General features: G+C 42.8%; 2 protein-coding genes across 2 annotated transcripts; one reads left to right on the plus strand and one right to left on the minus strand.

Moving 5' to 3' along the window:
• Positions 1–815: 815 nt before the first annotated feature.
• Positions 816–8353, plus strand: LOC133132481 (solute carrier family 22 member 4-like). The gene is made up of 10 exons (XM_061247935.1): positions 816–1214; positions 3073–3176; positions 3473–3627; positions 4371–4542; positions 4845–4971; positions 5291–5388; positions 5501–5715; positions 6345–6527; positions 7190–7325; positions 8134–8353. Exons 1-10 carry the CDS (start codon positions 816–818, stop codon positions 8351–8353), a joined length of 1809 nt encoding a protein of 602 aa, XP_061103919.1.
• A 1230-nt stretch (positions 8354–9583) lies between these two features.
• LOC133132482 (organic cation/carnitine transporter 2-like) lies at positions 9584–15933 on the minus strand. Its single transcript, XM_061247937.1, has 10 exons — positions 15541–15933; positions 14726–14829; positions 14253–14407; positions 13860–14031; positions 12180–12306; positions 11752–11843; positions 11256–11470; positions 10970–11152; positions 9853–9988; positions 9584–9683 (listed from the first exon to the last, which is right to left on the minus strand). Exons 1-10 carry the CDS (start codon positions 15931–15933, stop codon positions 9584–9586), a joined length of 1677 nt encoding a protein of 558 aa, XP_061103921.1.
• Between the last annotated feature and the right edge of the window lie 1484 nt (positions 15934–17417).

The following is a 17417-nucleotide window of genomic DNA, read 5'->3' on the forward strand; positions in this document are numbered from 1 at the left end:
GAAGGAAGAATGGATTCCACCAAATAAATAAAACAAATTCCAGAGGCTAGAAGTTGGGTACTCCAGCAATACAGTGATCCAAAGCATTCCTCGAAATCAACCATGAAGTACATTCAGGAACGACTGATGAAGGTCCTGGAATGGCCGCCACAGTCCCCAGTCTTGAATATTATCTGAAAAATTTGGATCTCAAACAAGCTATACATGCAAGGAGGCTGCCATTTTCTGCCAGGAAGAATGGGGAAAAATTCAAGAGCAAGAATGGTAAGACTCAGGAAGTGTTAGCAAGCTGCTATTGTTGCCTGAGGAGGAGTTACAAAGTTCTAACTGACAGGGCTCCCAAACTTTTGCACAGGAACATTTTTTGTCTTCTTTAATCTTGTTTTAAAATTCTAAGAAATATTTAATGTTTAACTTAGTACCATTTAGAGGTGAGGTTCACTTAGATATTAACTGTAAACCCTGTGTGTGTGTGTGTGTGTGTGTGTACGTGTCATTTAAATTTAAATTTAAATAATATCTCTCACGTTAGCTGAACAACAAAAGTACATCTGTCGGGAGGACTATATTGTGGCGCATTGTGGTGCGTAGCCTATCGAGGTATGCATTATCATACGGGCCGCTTTACCGTTGCCGGTATGCACACCGAAATGGAGCCGATCGGGTGCTACTGATTGGCCAGACTGTCATATAACAAGCATTTCTCAGCCCCCGTGGGCTGTCAGTTTGCCGATCACTGAACTAAAACGTGTCATTAAATTCGCAGCTGCACTTAGGCTATCTCAGTTCTGACGCTGCACTCAGTTATCTTTACAATGCACGCCGCAAGCTACGACGACGTTACCGAATTTGTGGGAGAATGGGGACATTTTCAAAAACGGATCATGTTGCTCATCTGTTTAAGCATAGTTCCTAACGGGTTGACATGTTTTTCCGTCGTATTCCTTGCTGACACGCCTCCGCACCACTGCTTGATACCCCCAAACGCCAATATTAGCGCCGAATGGAGAAACTATTCTATTCCACTGGAAGAAGATGATGGGGAGATGCGATACAGCAAATGCACCCGATACAAACTGGACGTAATAAAGTGTCTTTCAGACAACGGGTCCGTGCCTGGAATCCACGTGAATGTTCCTGAAATAGAACAAGAAAGCTGTCAGGATGGGTGGGAATACGACAGAGACATATATGTTTCCACTATCGTGTCCGAGGTAAGTCCACAAACGCAACTTGGGCTGTTAAAAAAAAAAACAGCACATAGTTGCATTTCAGCAGTATTTTAGTTGTGCGCTGTTTGAATTGTAACGGGTTGCAAAATAGTCTAAGGGTTAACCCTAACAAACCCTTACACCTGTTGCCATACGTCTTTCTTTCATTGAGGGATAATGGACAACCCTATAAACGAGTCCGTTATAACGAGGAAATGATTGCCCGACTGGGTACCGCTCACCACCCTGAGGGGAAGGTATGTCCTCATACATGACTCGCTCATGAGGGCGACATGGCACAGGCAGTAAGAGCAGTTCTCTGGCAGTCGGATGCTGCCAGTTCGATCCTCTGCCCAGGCTGTGTCGAAGTGTCCCTGAGCATGACACCCAAGTGCTCCTGACGAGCTGGTTGGCGCCTTGCATGGCAGTCAATCGCCGTTGGTGTGTGAGTATGAATGGGTGAATAAGAAGCATTCATTGTACAGCGCTTTGGATAAAGGCTCTATTTAAATACCAACCATTTACCGTTATCCCGCTTATACCACGGCTAGCTTGCGAAAGCAATGCAGATATGGGCCATTTATTTTTAGTTTAGAAACGCATATTCATTGAAACGCAATGGTAACGGTCAACAGGCCTATGCGGCCGTTTTGCTGCAAGGAGAGGGATGTATCCAGGACGTAGGCCTATGCTTCATAGGCCGGAGAACGCCTTTTGAGAGGCCATTGGAGCAAACTGCTAAGTTTTGCCTACACACATATGAAGCATTTAACCCAAATAAGCATGAAACAAGCATGACAGTGCTCCTTTAACGTTCTGTTCCACTGAAAAAATCACTGCAAAGCATCCGTCATATATTCAACTTTCAGGATAATACGACCTTTTGAAAGATTTAATTCATGGTGAAATTAGTGGCCTATAATTATTTACAGACTTTGGAGTCGATTTTCTCAAAACGGATTTTGGACGCTATTACAGGACTCCGAACCATTATTCTCAGTGCGTAGTCATCCTATCATCATGAAATTTCGCAAACCTTTACTCCATGTCTAGGAGAGTGTTTTGAGCCAATCATTTTTAATGTTGTAAGCATCACGAATCTCATTGTTAGATCCTGAAATTTCCGAAAATAATCCGAAATTTCTAAAACTAAACATATAAACTGATACAAAAATGTTCAAATTTGTAATTTTATATTGTAAAATAAAATAAATGAAGGGCTATAAACAGAATAATCTACTCTGAGTTGGTCATCACACTGTTTTAACACACTCCGCGGAGCCAACCACTCCATATTCTTCGCAACCCGCAGCGCGCGTTAAAAACCCTTTAATGACCACCTTGTTGTTGATTATTTCTTACATAACTTCACATAAGCTACACGTTAAATCGCATTAGACTCCAATGCATTCGTTGCCTCATCAACCGTTAATTACAACTAAACCAGCAGTTATTGGCCCTCTGGGCAACTATTGATTTACATAATTGATGTACACAGTTGATTTACATAATTTCACTGTAAATCAACTAAAATAGCCTATGAGTCACAAAGTCAGCTGATTCTTTGGACAACCAAATATTTACCAAATGTTTTTAGCTATTTAGGCAAAGTTGGCTTTAATGCTCTGGTCTCAAACTCGTTGCCATGGAAAGCCGTGTGTAAGCAAGTTCTCATTTCAACCAATTACTGATGCCTTTAATTTATTCCATTTAATAATTCAGGCATATGCATTTAACTGCATTAAGCACAGAATATATGCAACAGTTGTTACATAGACAACACAAGTAACACGTCACTTTATGTGCGTGTATTGTCCAAAATAATCCAATATTTTTCCTGCATATTGTGCTCTGTTGTCAGTGGGATCTGGTGTGTACTGATGCATGGAAGGTCCCCATTACCTCTTCTTTGTATTTCTTTGGTGTGTTAACTGGATGCTTCATTTCTGGACAATTGTCTGACAGGTAATATTCACATTCACACACACACACACACACACACACACACACACACACACACACACACACAGGAGAATGGAACATGAGCAGTTCCTAACTCTGAAATATTTGTAACTTAGTACGTCATGCCTTTTAAACTGCATTTCTTATTTAAGTATTGGTTCTGAGGTTCTCAGAAAGCCTTTTGGAGTGTCAAATGTTTTAACCAATTAATACATAGAATAATTAAATTGTTACACCATTTGTGTGTGTGTGTGTGTGTGTGTGTGTGTGTGTGTCGTGTTGTTGTTGTTTTTTTTTAGGTTTGGGAGGAAAATCATTCTGTTTGCAACAATGGCAGTTCAGACTTTGTTCGCATTCTTCCAGACTTTCTCCACATCCTGGCTAATGTTCTCTGCACTTTTCTTTGTCGTTGGGATGGGAGAAACTTCCAACTATCTGATAGCATTTGTCTTAGGTAATTATGAGCCTGTGTTGATACTTTCATCAGTATTATCATTATCATATTATCAATAAATTGATAAGTAATTGTGAAATATGTTTCCATCTGACTTCCCATTTAATTTTGTTGACAACATTCTTTTCCCCACTGATTGACAGGTAAGTGCACTCCAGGGACGGGGTGGGACAGTGGTCATTCTTCAGGCATGATGGGCATTTCAAAATTGGGGGCCATTTGTATGAAAACCTTCTACAAGTTCTAATGTTTATATTAGTTGAGGCCTCTGTGGCTCACACTGAGTGAAGATGCACGTTCCCAGCAAAAGTGTCAGCCCTGCTGAGTGCTCAAGTCCCAGTTACACCATTGCCTGAGGTCTGCAATGGCTAGGTAAGAAGTGCAACCACAGAACTATGAATAAAACGACAATTATCCTTGGTCTAGTGGTCAGACAAGGTGCCTGCAGACACACGAACCAAGAATTTGACCTTGTTCTCCGCCAGTGAAATGGGCAGAAAATGATTAGATATCATAAATAAAGTTTATTATTATTATTAGTGGTGCCTCTGCAGTGTGGAAAATAGTCGTGTCTGTCGGAGGAATCTCTGCCATCTCACCCTGACCGCAGCTGGATTGGGTTGCTGAAGGGAGATCAGCAAGTTTGGTTGAGTCATGACTCAGCATTGTTCCACTTATACCTGTATACCTTATAGCGTACGTTTTCTCTGAAATAGTCTTCCTGTTCTCTTTTAAATCTAAAGGTACAGAAATTTTGAGTCCAAGTACTCGGATGGTATTCTCCACTGTGGGGGTGTGCATATCTTTCTCCATCGGCTACATGATGATTCCGCTGATGGCCTTCTTCATCAGAGACTGGAGAATGCTGCTAATTGCCATCAATGTCCCAGGACTTTTCTGTTTCCTCCTTTGGAGGTGCGTGTGTGCGTCATGTAGCCTCGTGGCAAAGGTACATGATTGGGACCCGGGGTTCAAGCCCCGGTGTAGCCACAATAAGATCTATGCAGCAGTTTTGCCCTTGCCCAAGGCTCTTAACCCTGCACTGCTCCAGGGGGATTGTCTTAAAGGCATATCTTATGTTGTTCCATTTCTCTCACATGGATTTCAGTCCACGTAAGGCAATTTATTTATTTTTTTCTCCATGGTGTGGTGTACCCTTATAGACCCCTCACCATGAAAATCTCTCTCCAGTCCAGACTGACTTTGTGTTGGGACAGGTTGATCCCGGAGTCCCCTCGATGGCTTCTCTCTCAGGGCCGGGTGGAGGAGGCAGAGGCCATTTTGAGAGGTGCTGCCAAGATGAATGGAGTCACAGCCCCAGAGGTCATCTTTCAGCCTCACCAGGTCCTGCTAATTTTACTTTCAGGGCACTGTTTGTATGTGTATCTGTATATCTAGAAAGCCCGCAAAACCCAGATTATTTTTGGGATAGTAAGTCAATGGCCCTGTGCTAGACTGGCAGTCATTTTACAGGTCTCACACAAGCTCTATTCAACACCGACATGTCCAAGCTCTCTGTACTACTTTTCCCTCAAATTAGCCCTGCAAGTGCACAGATGTTGGGTAGGTATCATGGTGCGTATTGTTTTGGAGTTTGGACTGAGCTTCAACTGGTTCCATCGTGGTTGAGGCAGACATGTTTATTATGACGTGTTTGCTGTAGGTAGAAAACAAGATGAAAAGCTGTAAACACTACAACATCTGTGATCTGGTGCAGTCCGTCAACATCCGCTGGATCACGAGCATACTGAGCTTTGTGTGGTGAGTCTCAAAACCTTGACACAAGGCAGCTCAAAGCCAAGATTCACTTTTATGTTTCATTTTCAAGACTGATGGCTGAAATCTCTAACAAATTCCCACCACATATTTTCAGGGTGATAGTCACCATTGGGTACTTCGCCTTATCATTGAACACCTCCAATCTGCACGGGGACCGCTTTTTAAACTTTTTTTTCTCTGCGGCTGTTGAAGTCCCAGCCTACATTTTGTCCTGGCCCCTATTTCGCTCTTGTCCAAGACGACTGTGTCTCTCTCCCATGCTGGTCTTCGGTGGAGCGGTACTACTGGTCACACAGCTCACACCAAGAGGTAAGTCTTATCAAGAGCACCTTAGATAAAAAAAAATCGATATATGTCAACGTGGGCAGGGAATGCAAGGGATTGCATAGGTAGTACAATATAGGGGATGATTCGGTGGCCAGATCCATAAGGTTTTTTACAACCACTCTTGAGTCGAGACCTTGGTTGGAGGCACCTTCTATGGTCTGGGATATTCAAATCTGGACCTCAAGGCCATCATTGCCTTCATTGCTGTGCCCCCCTACTGGCCAACCATATCTTCCAGCAGCAACTTTGTTTTTGCAAGTCTCCAACCCAAGAGCTCTCGGTAGTACACACCTGACATAGGAACAGGGTGGTTCGGCTGCTAGTAAATAGGAGTCCAATGACGTTAAGAGGCATAAGAACCGAAAGTGTTTGGACACATTATGCAATGAGATTCAGCACCATAGGTTCATGATTCCAGACAATATACAAATTGTACTTTTGTAAAAATAAAACCCCCCAAGATATCATACATTTTGAAGTTATTGTTACTTAAAATATTGCTTCAAGCAAGAATCATACAGCATTGTCCCCATATGTTCAGGATGCCTTCATATATGACACGTCTGTGAAGGAAGGTTGGGATCGGTCAGTTCTGTCATCTCTCTTGTCAGATTTGAGTTCAGTATGTACTGCACTGGAAATGATGGGAAAATTTGGGGTGACGCTGGCTTTCACTCTCGTGTATGCCTACACACCAGAGCTGTACCCCACCGTCCTGAGGAACACAGCGATGGGCGCCTGCTCCACGGCCGCTCGGCTGGGCAGCATTGCCGCGCCCTACTTCGTCTATCTGGGTTAGTGAGCCTCGATGCCAGCTCCCCTCTACCTGTCAACACCCAGATTTCACCATTACATTACATTACATTATTAGCATTTTGCAGACGCTCTTATCCAGAGCGACCTACAGTTGATTAGACTAAGCAGGAGACAATCCTCCCCTGGAGCAAATGCAGGGTTAAGGGCCTTGCTCAAGGGCCCAACGGCTGTGCGGATATTGCTGTGGCTACACCGGGATTAGAACCACCGACCTTTCTTGTCCCAGTCATGTACCTTAACCACTACGCTACAGGCCGCCCCTCACCAGCTCCCCTCTACCTGTCAACACCCAGATTTCACCAGTGGCCTCCTCTCCGTAAACATCCCGCTTTCACCAGTGGCTCTGCCACGTTTTCTGATTTTCTTGTTCCTCTCTCGTCAGACATGCGGAGGTGGAAGGTCCAGGGGTCCAAAAGTCCTGCCATGTGTTTGTTCCACCCAGCTAATTTCGCTAAAATGTTCTACCTCTGGGCTGAAGAATTACGGTAATTGACAAATAGTGGATTGGAACAAAGTACTGGCGAGGACTTTTACTTTCTGAACCTGGATTTCTCAACCTCTTCCCTCTGCCACTACCAGCCTTTCCTTTGCTTGTTTGGTTTTTATGGAGTAAACCTGGTGCCTTTTTTCTGTCATGCAGGAACCTATTACAAGTCCTTGCCATACATATTAATGGGGAGCCTCAGTGTTTTGGGGGGGTTGGTTAGCCTCCTGCTTCCTGAGACCTATGGTATGCCTCTCCCAGAGACCATCGATCACATGCAGACTATTCAAAGGTAAGGCAGCCACATCTCACAAACACAGGGTCTGCTCCCTCAGCTGTTAGCACTGTGCAACAGCACCTTCTGAGATTGCATGTGTGCTGAATTAATACTTCCTGTGTTTGATAAAATGGATAGTATCATTTTCGTGCTTTTGTAATGAGAGTATGTGTCCCAATTCAGGAAAATTCCAGTATTACATTTTTTTTCCCCCCAATTTGTTTTCCTCAGGTGTAAAAAGACACAAACATCAAGTAATTTAACCAGTGATTCTCCAGTGTTGGAGAATGACACAATGATTGGATTGCAATAGGATATTGAAATTTATGATACTGTTATCAGTGGTGAGTGCATTCCTGTGCTTATCTCTTTTAGGTTTTATTAAACAAGAGCTATCATTATTAGTTTAATTTCATATATAAAAGGGATGTGTAGACCAAAATTGTTATGTGTATAATCCAAGTCATGTGGCAGTAAAAAGGACTGTAAATATTTTAAAGGTCTCATATTGTGGAAAATGAGATTTGCCTTACTCTGTGGATTATGAAGGAGCACTATAAAAACAGTGAAAGCATCAAATCGCAGACTCAAAATAAATCCACACAATCCGTATGAAGAAAACGTGCATTTAAACGAGTGGTTTGGACTTCACAGTGAGCTGTGACATCACAAAAATACACTCATTAGAATATGTCTATTCCAGCACGGCCCATCTTGTGGCCAATGAGAAAGTAGGAGACAATGAATCAAATGAAAATATGAGGCATAAGAACTGTAATTAAGAAAATCTCCGTATTTTCTGTGCTCTCTCTTTGCTTGACAGATTTGAGGTCGGTATCTACTGCACGGGAGACGACGGGGAGATTTTGGATCACACTGGTTTTCACCATCTCACTACCCTACATGGTGGAGCTGTACCCCACAGTCCTGAGGACCATCGCAATGGCCGCCTGCTCCACACCACAACAATACGCTTTAGCATGACCCACCTTGTAGCCCAGAAGAAATACAAGCTGGCTGGTGCTAGAACAGTGGTTCATTGACATTAATGAGAAAGACAATCACTATAAAACCCTGTTCTTGGTCAAGCTCATGATTATGGTCACGTAGACCTATTTCTTTTGTACTTAAATCACTCAAAACCTGTTATGGACATTGTACATGTACATTGCCATGAAACTGAACTTGCTCTCTTGAGCAATATTAGACAATAAAAACATTTAAAAAATAATTACATTTATTTAATGGGAAAAAAAAGTCAAACACCAAAAATCACCCATGTGCAAAAAAAAAGAAAAAGTAATTGACCCCTTAAACTTACCTGGTTGCATGACCTTTAGCATAAATAATTGCAACCAAATGCTTCCTGTAATTTGATAGTTTTTCACATTGCTCTGGAGGAATTTTAGCCTGCTTTACGTTGCAGAGCTGCTTTAATTCAGACTTATTGGTAAGTGTTGGAGCATAAACTGCCAATTTCAGGTCCTGCCTCCGCTCTATTGGCCACAGGTTCAAGTAAAGACTTTGACTTGGTCACTCCAAAAACCTTTTCATTTGCTCTGGGACTCCAATGAATCACAGTGAGAGCCAACACGCACAGGGACAATTCATCCAGGAAGTCACAAAAGATCCCAGGAGAACATCCAACAAACTGCAGGCCTCTCTAGCCTCATCATAACAACAGTCAAATGTAGTGGTAATTTGACGGTATGGCAATACTTTGCTGCCTTGGGATGTGGACAACTTGCTATTATTGAAGGAACCATCAATTCTGCTCTGTATGAGAAAATTCTTAAGGAGAATGTCCGGTCCTCTGTCTGTTTTTGGTATGTCATTCTGGGTTTTGTAGCTAGGCAATGACCCAAACAATCCACTCCTGAATGGCTGAACAGAATCAAAGTTTTTGCGTGGTCTAGTCAAAGTCCTGACTCGAATCCAATAGAGATAATGCGGCAGGACCTAAAAGTTCATGCTTGAATTCCACCATGTAGAAAAGACTGCACTTGTAATACATAGTCCCCCCCCCCCCCCCCCCCCCCCGTCATCATTTCAGTGCACAAAATAAAACCCAGTATGAAAAAAAATTGAGACATTGGCCATGTGTCTGTGAATAGTGTGCATAGGAGACATAGGAGACATCAGAACATGCTTGCAGTATTCATGGGTTACCCCTGGAGTTTGCAGACCAGAAATAAAATTAGTTTTTTAAGGTCATTTTCTTATCATATAACACTCTCACAAAATGATTTATCACGGAAACCTAGTTCTGGTGACTACATCCATGACTCCGCAACAATTTTCCCTGAATGAGTCTTGTCGTTTTTTTGCTCGTCTTTCACTTTCTGCTCACTGGACAGACACGGCCATTTTATCCTGTCAAGAAATATGCAAAAGCAAGCACATTATTGTCATGAAAACAATTGACATCTTTATCAGAGTGGCGATGATGCTAAGCACCATCACGATGATGTAACATCAGCATCATGATCACTAGTAATTACATCACCACCACCATCTTCAGCAGCAGCATACAGTGACTAACCTCTCTCTTTTTGGCATCTGATCCATGGTCTCCGGCAGGGGGAGCCCAAAGCTCTCTGGCAGAAAGAGAACGCTGATCGCTGATATAGTGGTGAGGCTTCCCAGCAGAATGTAAAGCAAATCAGTGTTGTATGTGCCTGAGGGGTGGAAAATATCAGTGCACATGAGAGACTACCAGCTTAAGGGTTGAGGGTTTGAATCCTAGTTTAATGAAAAACTACCAAGCGATGAGACCAGTGGTTCTCGAGTTCGGTCCTGGTCTTTGTTACAGCTAAACTTGGTTAAAGGCCATGTTCTCCACGTTTTTAGAAGCTTATTGGTTCACCACAGCCTTTGGTTTATGTAATCATTTGCAATACAGCACAATGCAAATATGGGACTTTTATTCTTCATGACATGCACAGACAGAGATAGACTGGATATTTTCAAGAACCTGTTGCATACTGGGAAATTTCAAATTTACCTCTAGAAAAAAAAGGTTGTTTCATAGAAGTAGCATAATTGTCTTAGAATTCAAAATGGCAGGAACACTAGACAACACTCTTACAACCATAGGCTATGTGTTACGTAGTAGTCTGTCCTATGGACCCAAGAACAGAATAAGAGAGAAGAATCTGAAACTTCAAAGTGATCCAACTTTCAACATCAGTTCTGAGCAGTAAGTGTAACAGAACAAAGTGTTTTGGTGTTCTTTAAGCTTGGGATCTTTAATGTTTAACTTCTAATATATTTAGGTTTTCTTACGTACACACTAACAGATATAATTAGCAGAGAATTCACGCAATTGCGTCCTTAGGGCCCAAGTGGCTAGTTGGCCAACTGCAAGTAAAGGTGGCTAATTGCGATGATGGCTAAATAGCAAGTTAGCCCAAACCTATCTATTATTATCCATATCGTTTTCTGGCTTATCGCTTCAGCTGCAACACATAGCCAAGAACTGAAAAGCGGCATTAAGAAAAATATTTTTTAACTTCTGGGATTGTACGCAAGAGCCAAATTTGTAAACCACTGGATTAAACTAGATGTTTACGTACTCGCACATGGCAAATGAACAGGGGTGGACCATTATTTTTGATGCATTAGGAGTTTACATGCCAAACGTTCCCGCGTTCCCTTACCCAGGTGGACAAAGTATGGAGAGATGGCACTGCCCACTCTAGAGGCCATGGCACAGATCCCTATCGCGGTGTTTCTGATTCCGGTGGGGTACAGCTCTCCCGTGTAAACGTATATCAAGCCATGTGCACTGGTCATGAAGAATTTCCCGATCATTTCCAGTGAAATGGCCAGGGGGGACAGATCTGCAAACAAAGTGCACAGCCTCGTGTGAGTGCAAATGAGGTGGAGAAGTATGGGATGGAGACACTGTTCTCGAGATCAGAGGGTTGGTGGTGAAACTCTCACCTGGAGGTACAAGCTGAATGAAGAAAAGAACTCCGCCTCCTAGCAGCATGCCGAGGCTTAAGCTCAGTCTTCTACGTAGATATTTCAGGGCCAGCCAGCAGGCAATGCTAGATGGGATCTCAGTGGCAGCGGAGATGAAACAGTTGAGATGAGGGCTTCCGTGAAGGTTGGATGTGTTCAGGGACAAGCCAAAGTAACCAATCAGTAGACTAAACCTGAAATTAAAGAAAGGTACACATACTTATCTAAGAGACATTCCACAGAGATGGAAGGCAGAATACATTCATTTGTTTGAAGATAAATCAAGGCCCAATTGGTCACAAAAACAATGTTTTAAGTAAAATATTTGCATTTGCTAAACGCTTCAAAAGACTCACTAAATGAATTAATCAGCCCTAATGCTAAATTCAACCTGCTCTCCATCATGGTGTATTAGCACAGATCTATTGACAACAAGATCGATCTACCCAATATTTGTGTTGCGGTGTATGCTTACCACACTAGAGTCAATATTAATGTGTTGTGCCGGATGTTGCTGGTCTTCAGGAGTTCAAGAAAGCCATGGAATTCTTCTTTTACTTTTTTTTTCTTTTCAACATACAGAAAACAGAAGTAATAATAATATCACTTTTGATTAATGTTTTAGATTTTTAAAAGCTAAGTTGTTATAATATTCTTTCAATCAAAAATGTCAAGCTCATGGACTGAAATCTGAGGTGCAGTAATATGTTTTTAAGAATCAGTCTGGGGGGGGGGGGGGGGTACAAAACATTTAATAATTAAGAATGTGATCATGTATTCAGAAAATGTATTCATTTATTTATTTAATCTGCATTACATAATTTCCGGATCCCTCTTAAATTTGGTCTTTCAATTTGCTGAGAAGTGCATGGAAAACTGTTGAATGAGGAGCAGATTTGTTACCTCTGTTTGGGGGAAGATGACCTCCGGGGCTTTGACTCCGTTCTTCTTGGCAGCACCTCTCAAAATGGCCTCTGCCTCCTCCACCCGGCCCTGAGAGAGAAGCCATCGGGGGGACTCCGGGATGAACCTGAGGCAGGCAGCATTTTTCACGTCCTAAAAACCCTGCTGTGCATTCTCTAGCACTGGAATCTACAATCTCCAGTACAAGTGACTTCCAAATGACTTTTGGTGGTTGGCATTTATATAGCGCCTTTATCCAAAGCGCTGTACAATTGATGCTTCTCATTCACCCATTCACACACCAACGGCGATTGGCTGCCATGCAAGGCACCAACCAGCTTGTCAGGAAGAAATGGGGGTTAGGTGTCTTCCTCAGGGACGCTTCGACACTGCCCGGGCAGGGGATCAAACCAGCAACCCTCCGACTGCCAGACAACTGCTCTTACTGCCTGAGCCATGTCGCCCCCCAACTTTTCGCACATATCGATTGATTGATATGCCCTTCTACTTGAATATTGTCACAAATGCCAACGTTATGTGACTGTGTCATAAACGGTGTGTACAGCAGAGCACCTGATAGACCAGGACAAAGGACGACCATACCTACCTACATCCCTCCAGTACGGAGACGGACCACAACTGTGATCTGCAATCACTCAGAGCACACACTGGGCGCTCTGTCTGAAAAGTCAACCGTTTGAACATTCCAATCTAAAATGGCGGAGGAAGTCGTTGCAAATTGCGATGGCTGATTGGTACTCTAGCCAGTGTTATTCAGCATACATATACGTGTAACAAAACGGGCCACAGTCATGTTTATACATTGGTTTAATTCACGTTAATTTGAACGAATTTTAAAATATGAAAATGGCAACGTTAGTTGACGAGTATCTACTGTCAACATCACTAACATTAGCAACAGAAAGCTTGCTTACGTTTGCTAACGCCAACGTTAATGTTAAGACGATTAACTGACCGTTCGAAAATGATTTCGGTTCATTTTCTTTGAAATCAGAGCAGACTTTCAGACAGAATTTACGAACCCACCCACTGTAGCTATACAGCAGAGCACCTGCTACTTCCTGAATATCCCCCCTGCCTATTTACTGCAGAAGCAACCTGGTGAAACCGAAATAGAAAAGTAAATGCAACTGACAAAAAATAGTAAAAATGCACTGTTGACGAAACAGGTTTGCTGAGATCGTCGGATTATTGCACTGACTAAACTCAATTCTGCCTCGTTTTTGAATGATCTATGCTGAGTTCCAGTGAACTTCTTATTTATTTTCTATCAGTATGGATCTAGCTTATCAAAATACATGCATAGCTTATGCGTGACCCATCCACAATAATGTGCGCGGAGAGTGTAGCTATATGAAGGAGCGTTAGCGCCGAAACGCGTTAGCTGCGATTCTTAATAAATGATGCAGAGACTTGCTGTCCGAATTGGGTTTTTTATACAATCAATTGATATGTGAAACTCATAGTTTGGAGAAATATGTTGTGTAATTGTTAGCTCATGCGAATGGACCATTTTGCTCGATTGGAAACCCCATAGTTTTGCAGTGAGTAGTCACTCGCTTCATGCTCCGAGGAGTAGATCCCATAGGAATCCATGGACCCGGTAAGTGGAAGCTGTCTCCAGTTCTTACACAATATATCTTGATGCCCCAGACTCACCACCAAAAGGCGATATAGACAATGTTGGGCACAGTCATAGCAATCAGGAGTGTCCTCCAATTCCTGAAGAAGTAGGCAAAGAGCGGCAGCAGCATGTAGCCGATGGCAAAAAAGCCGTTGATACCCAGGGAAGCGAAAATCATCCGCGGAGGTCCTGTCAGGATCTCCGTTCCTGAGAGAAAGAAGAAAGAGGAGAACTATTCCACCATCGGTTGTTCAATGAACAATCACGAGGCTTAATGTAGTAGTATATCAAGGATTTCCTCAATTCTGGTCTATATTTACAAATTTTTAAAATAATGAATAAAATGGAAAGTAGGCTCTTGTCATTTACATGCGGACATAGCTACAAATGTGTGTGGAACACTGAAGCTATAGGGGTGCTCTGTTTACCCATTACGAATGCTGCGACGAAGTTGGAGATATGTCCCATTCCCACCAAAAAGAAGAACACAGAGAACGCCTCCCATGATGGAGAGAAAGCCTGGACGAAGCCGAAGACCGTCTGAATCACCAAGGTAATGAAAAGGGTTGGCTTTCTCCCGAACCTGCAGAAAGAGTGGAGCAGCATGTTAGTGTGGATCATCGATCTCCAAGAATTTAAGTGTTATACCTAATGTAGGCCTATTATATGGTCAGTAAATGTTTCTGTTGGCCAACTGTCGAAATCTGAACCTCAATATCTGTCCTGTTTGAAAACCAATCTCAATGTCATTTTGCCGGTCAACAATGGAAATGGGCTTGCCAAATACTGATTTTAGTATAGATGCGTTACAACATTACTAGGTTGCGGATACCCCTAAAAAAGTCTGTGCCGACTATTGTGACTACTGAACAAAAAACGATATAAAAAAATTGCAGTTCACCTGTCTGAAAATTGTCCAGAGAAGAAAGACCCAGACAGCACGCCAAGGAAGTAGATGGAGGTAGACAACGGCTTCTTCCACTCATTGTCACAAACAAGGTCAAACTGCAAAAGTGCGTATAAAATCACAAGAGAAGGGCTGCAATCTCAAGCTGTGTGTGGCTGAACAATAAAGAGGTCACATTTCAGCTCTCCCACTGTACAGGATGAGTTTCAGTCTGATGCGGTTTGATTAATTTTCTTTCCCATGCTTTATTACTGCTACTACTAACAATAAAATGTAATGTGTTAAGTAAAAAGTGACGTAGGCTACATGTATAGCAACTAATAACGCTAACAGAAATGTTGAAACTTTGAATGAACTGCTCTTGCTGTCCAAGCCATTTCAAATTAAGATATTTTGGTTATTTGGCATTTTATATACAGCACGTAATTCATTGGCGATCGTCAAAAACCATAGCGTTGGCAGCATCAATGGCGGAGGATATCAAGTGCATATACAAAAGCAGTTCGGACGTCACGTGTTAATAGGATCTAATAGTGGCTGTAGTGCGCTGTTAATGATTGATCTTGGCATTGAATGCTCATACTACCTTGAAATTTGACCTCAAACATGTCACTTCAAAGGGTCACGATTTTCCCGTCTGCCATAAATAATAATTACTTTTATCTTGGGGTTATTGCACAACACAGGTCTCCCTGAGACAAACCAAATAAAATAATATTCTACACACTTTTTAAGAATTGTGTTTAAAACATCTTAATTCAAATGCTAGCTGCAGGACACCCATCAGCTCTGACATGGGGGCTGCTCACCTCAGTGACTATGGTGGACTGGTAGATCTCCTTACTGTAGGTCCATCCATCAGAGCAGCCCTCAAGTGGCACTTGAGAGAGGTTGACATCCTTACTGGGGGACAGGCCCAGGGTTGAGAAGTTTGAGATCAAATCCAGCCTGTATCTTCTGCACCTGCTGTACTCCGTCTCCCCGTTCACCTCCTGTGTGGGAATGCTGGCCTTTCTCCACTCCTCAGTGATGTTAAGTCCCTCTGGGATCAGACATTGATGGGCTGGGCTGTCTCCCAGGAATACGATGGACAGATCAGTGAATCCGTTGGGCACAGCTGTGGCACAGAGAAGGAGAAAGATAATCTGCTGAAATCTGCCCCAATTGCCCAGGAAGGCTATCTCCTCATCATAGTCCCCCATTCTAGACTGGGATTCCAGCTATGAAAATGTTGTGTCTTAGCAGCCAGGTAACTGCCTCAGTTAAGAGTCCACTGAAAATCACATTTCTATTGCAGGCACACCCTTTCATAGATATGCATATGTGACCATTCATTAACTCAATCACATTTAATGATTGATGGTTGGATACAGGCAATTATCGGGCCCATTCAGCGTCCTAATATACATACATATTGCTTATGTAGCATGGTTAGCTCAGTTAGTTCGCGAGTAAGCATGGTGAAGTGCAGTTAAAACCGAAGGCTGGTAGCGGGTTATCGCGACAACACTCCCCGATGACGTAACCCTCAAATTCAAAAGAACATTGTTGCCCTTGGCTAGAGGCGAGTTCGACTTTAGCTGACTGGTAACACGTTCGTTCAACAAATATTTGGACAAGTGAGAGGCCGGAGTTCAAATCCCACCTCGGACTCACGCAATTTTTCACCTGTTACACTAGCTGCCTGTCATGGCTCGCATCAAATTCAAAACATTGGTGCTAGCCTTCCAAGCAGTTAAGGGGTCTGCCCCAGCTTACCTCCAAAAAAATCATCAGACCCTACACCACTGCCAGACCTCTTCATTCGGCCTCCACAGGCCGCTTTGCGCCTCCCCCTCTCCGAACTTCCACCTCATGACTACTGTCTGTTCTGGCACCACAGTGGTGGAATGAACTCCCTGTGGAGGTCAGAACAGTAGAATCTCTTCCCATCTTCAAGCGCAAACTGAAGACGCACCTCTTCAAGCAGCACCTCTCCCTGTCCCTCCCTACCTCCCTGAAAACCTTAATTGTTGTCTTTCTGTGAATTACTTATGTGTCAGGATGTTTAGTTTGACTAGGTAAGCAGTGTTTGGCTAGTTATGGGGTTTGTTCATACATTTGCGTGTTGTGGTATTACGAAAAAAAAAAAAAAATCAAATAGGCTCTGGTCCTTATCTTTGTTGTGCAGGTAGCAGTTGAAATTGTACTTCCCTCTTCCCACTTCGCACTTTGCACTTTGTTGTACGTCGCTCTGGATGAGAGCATCTGCCAAATGCCATTAATGTAATGTAATGTAATGTAAATAAATAATCTTTGTTGCTGAAACACTGATGCACCCTCCGATTCTAAAGCAGTGAACAAGGAGTCCTGGAGCTACAAGGGTTTTCACACAATTGGACCATCAGGCAAATATCCCTGCATGGTGCATGGTCCATCAGAAGAGATGCCGCTCTGAGATCCTGTTCTGTATTTTGGGGTGTTGCTGTTGAGTGAGCTCTTGAAAGGAGGTTCCATGTTGAGAGAGGAGGGATTTGAACCAGCCAGAAGTATGTGTATTTGTACAGCGTTTTTTCTTCTTCTTCCATATAACTTTCGGTTTGGTTTTGGACTTCTTAAGACTTAAATTTCATAAGCTTTATTCCTGGCTGTGTTCTATATTGTGAGGTGCAAGTTTTGTAGGTATCAGTTTTTGATGGTGCACCTC

Source organism: Conger conger, chromosome 7 (genome assembly GCF_963514075.1).
Source record: "Conger conger chromosome 7, fConCon1.1, whole genome shotgun sequence".
In the NCBI taxonomy this organism is placed as follows: domain Eukaryota; kingdom Metazoa; phylum Chordata; class Actinopteri; order Anguilliformes; family Congridae; genus Conger; species Conger conger.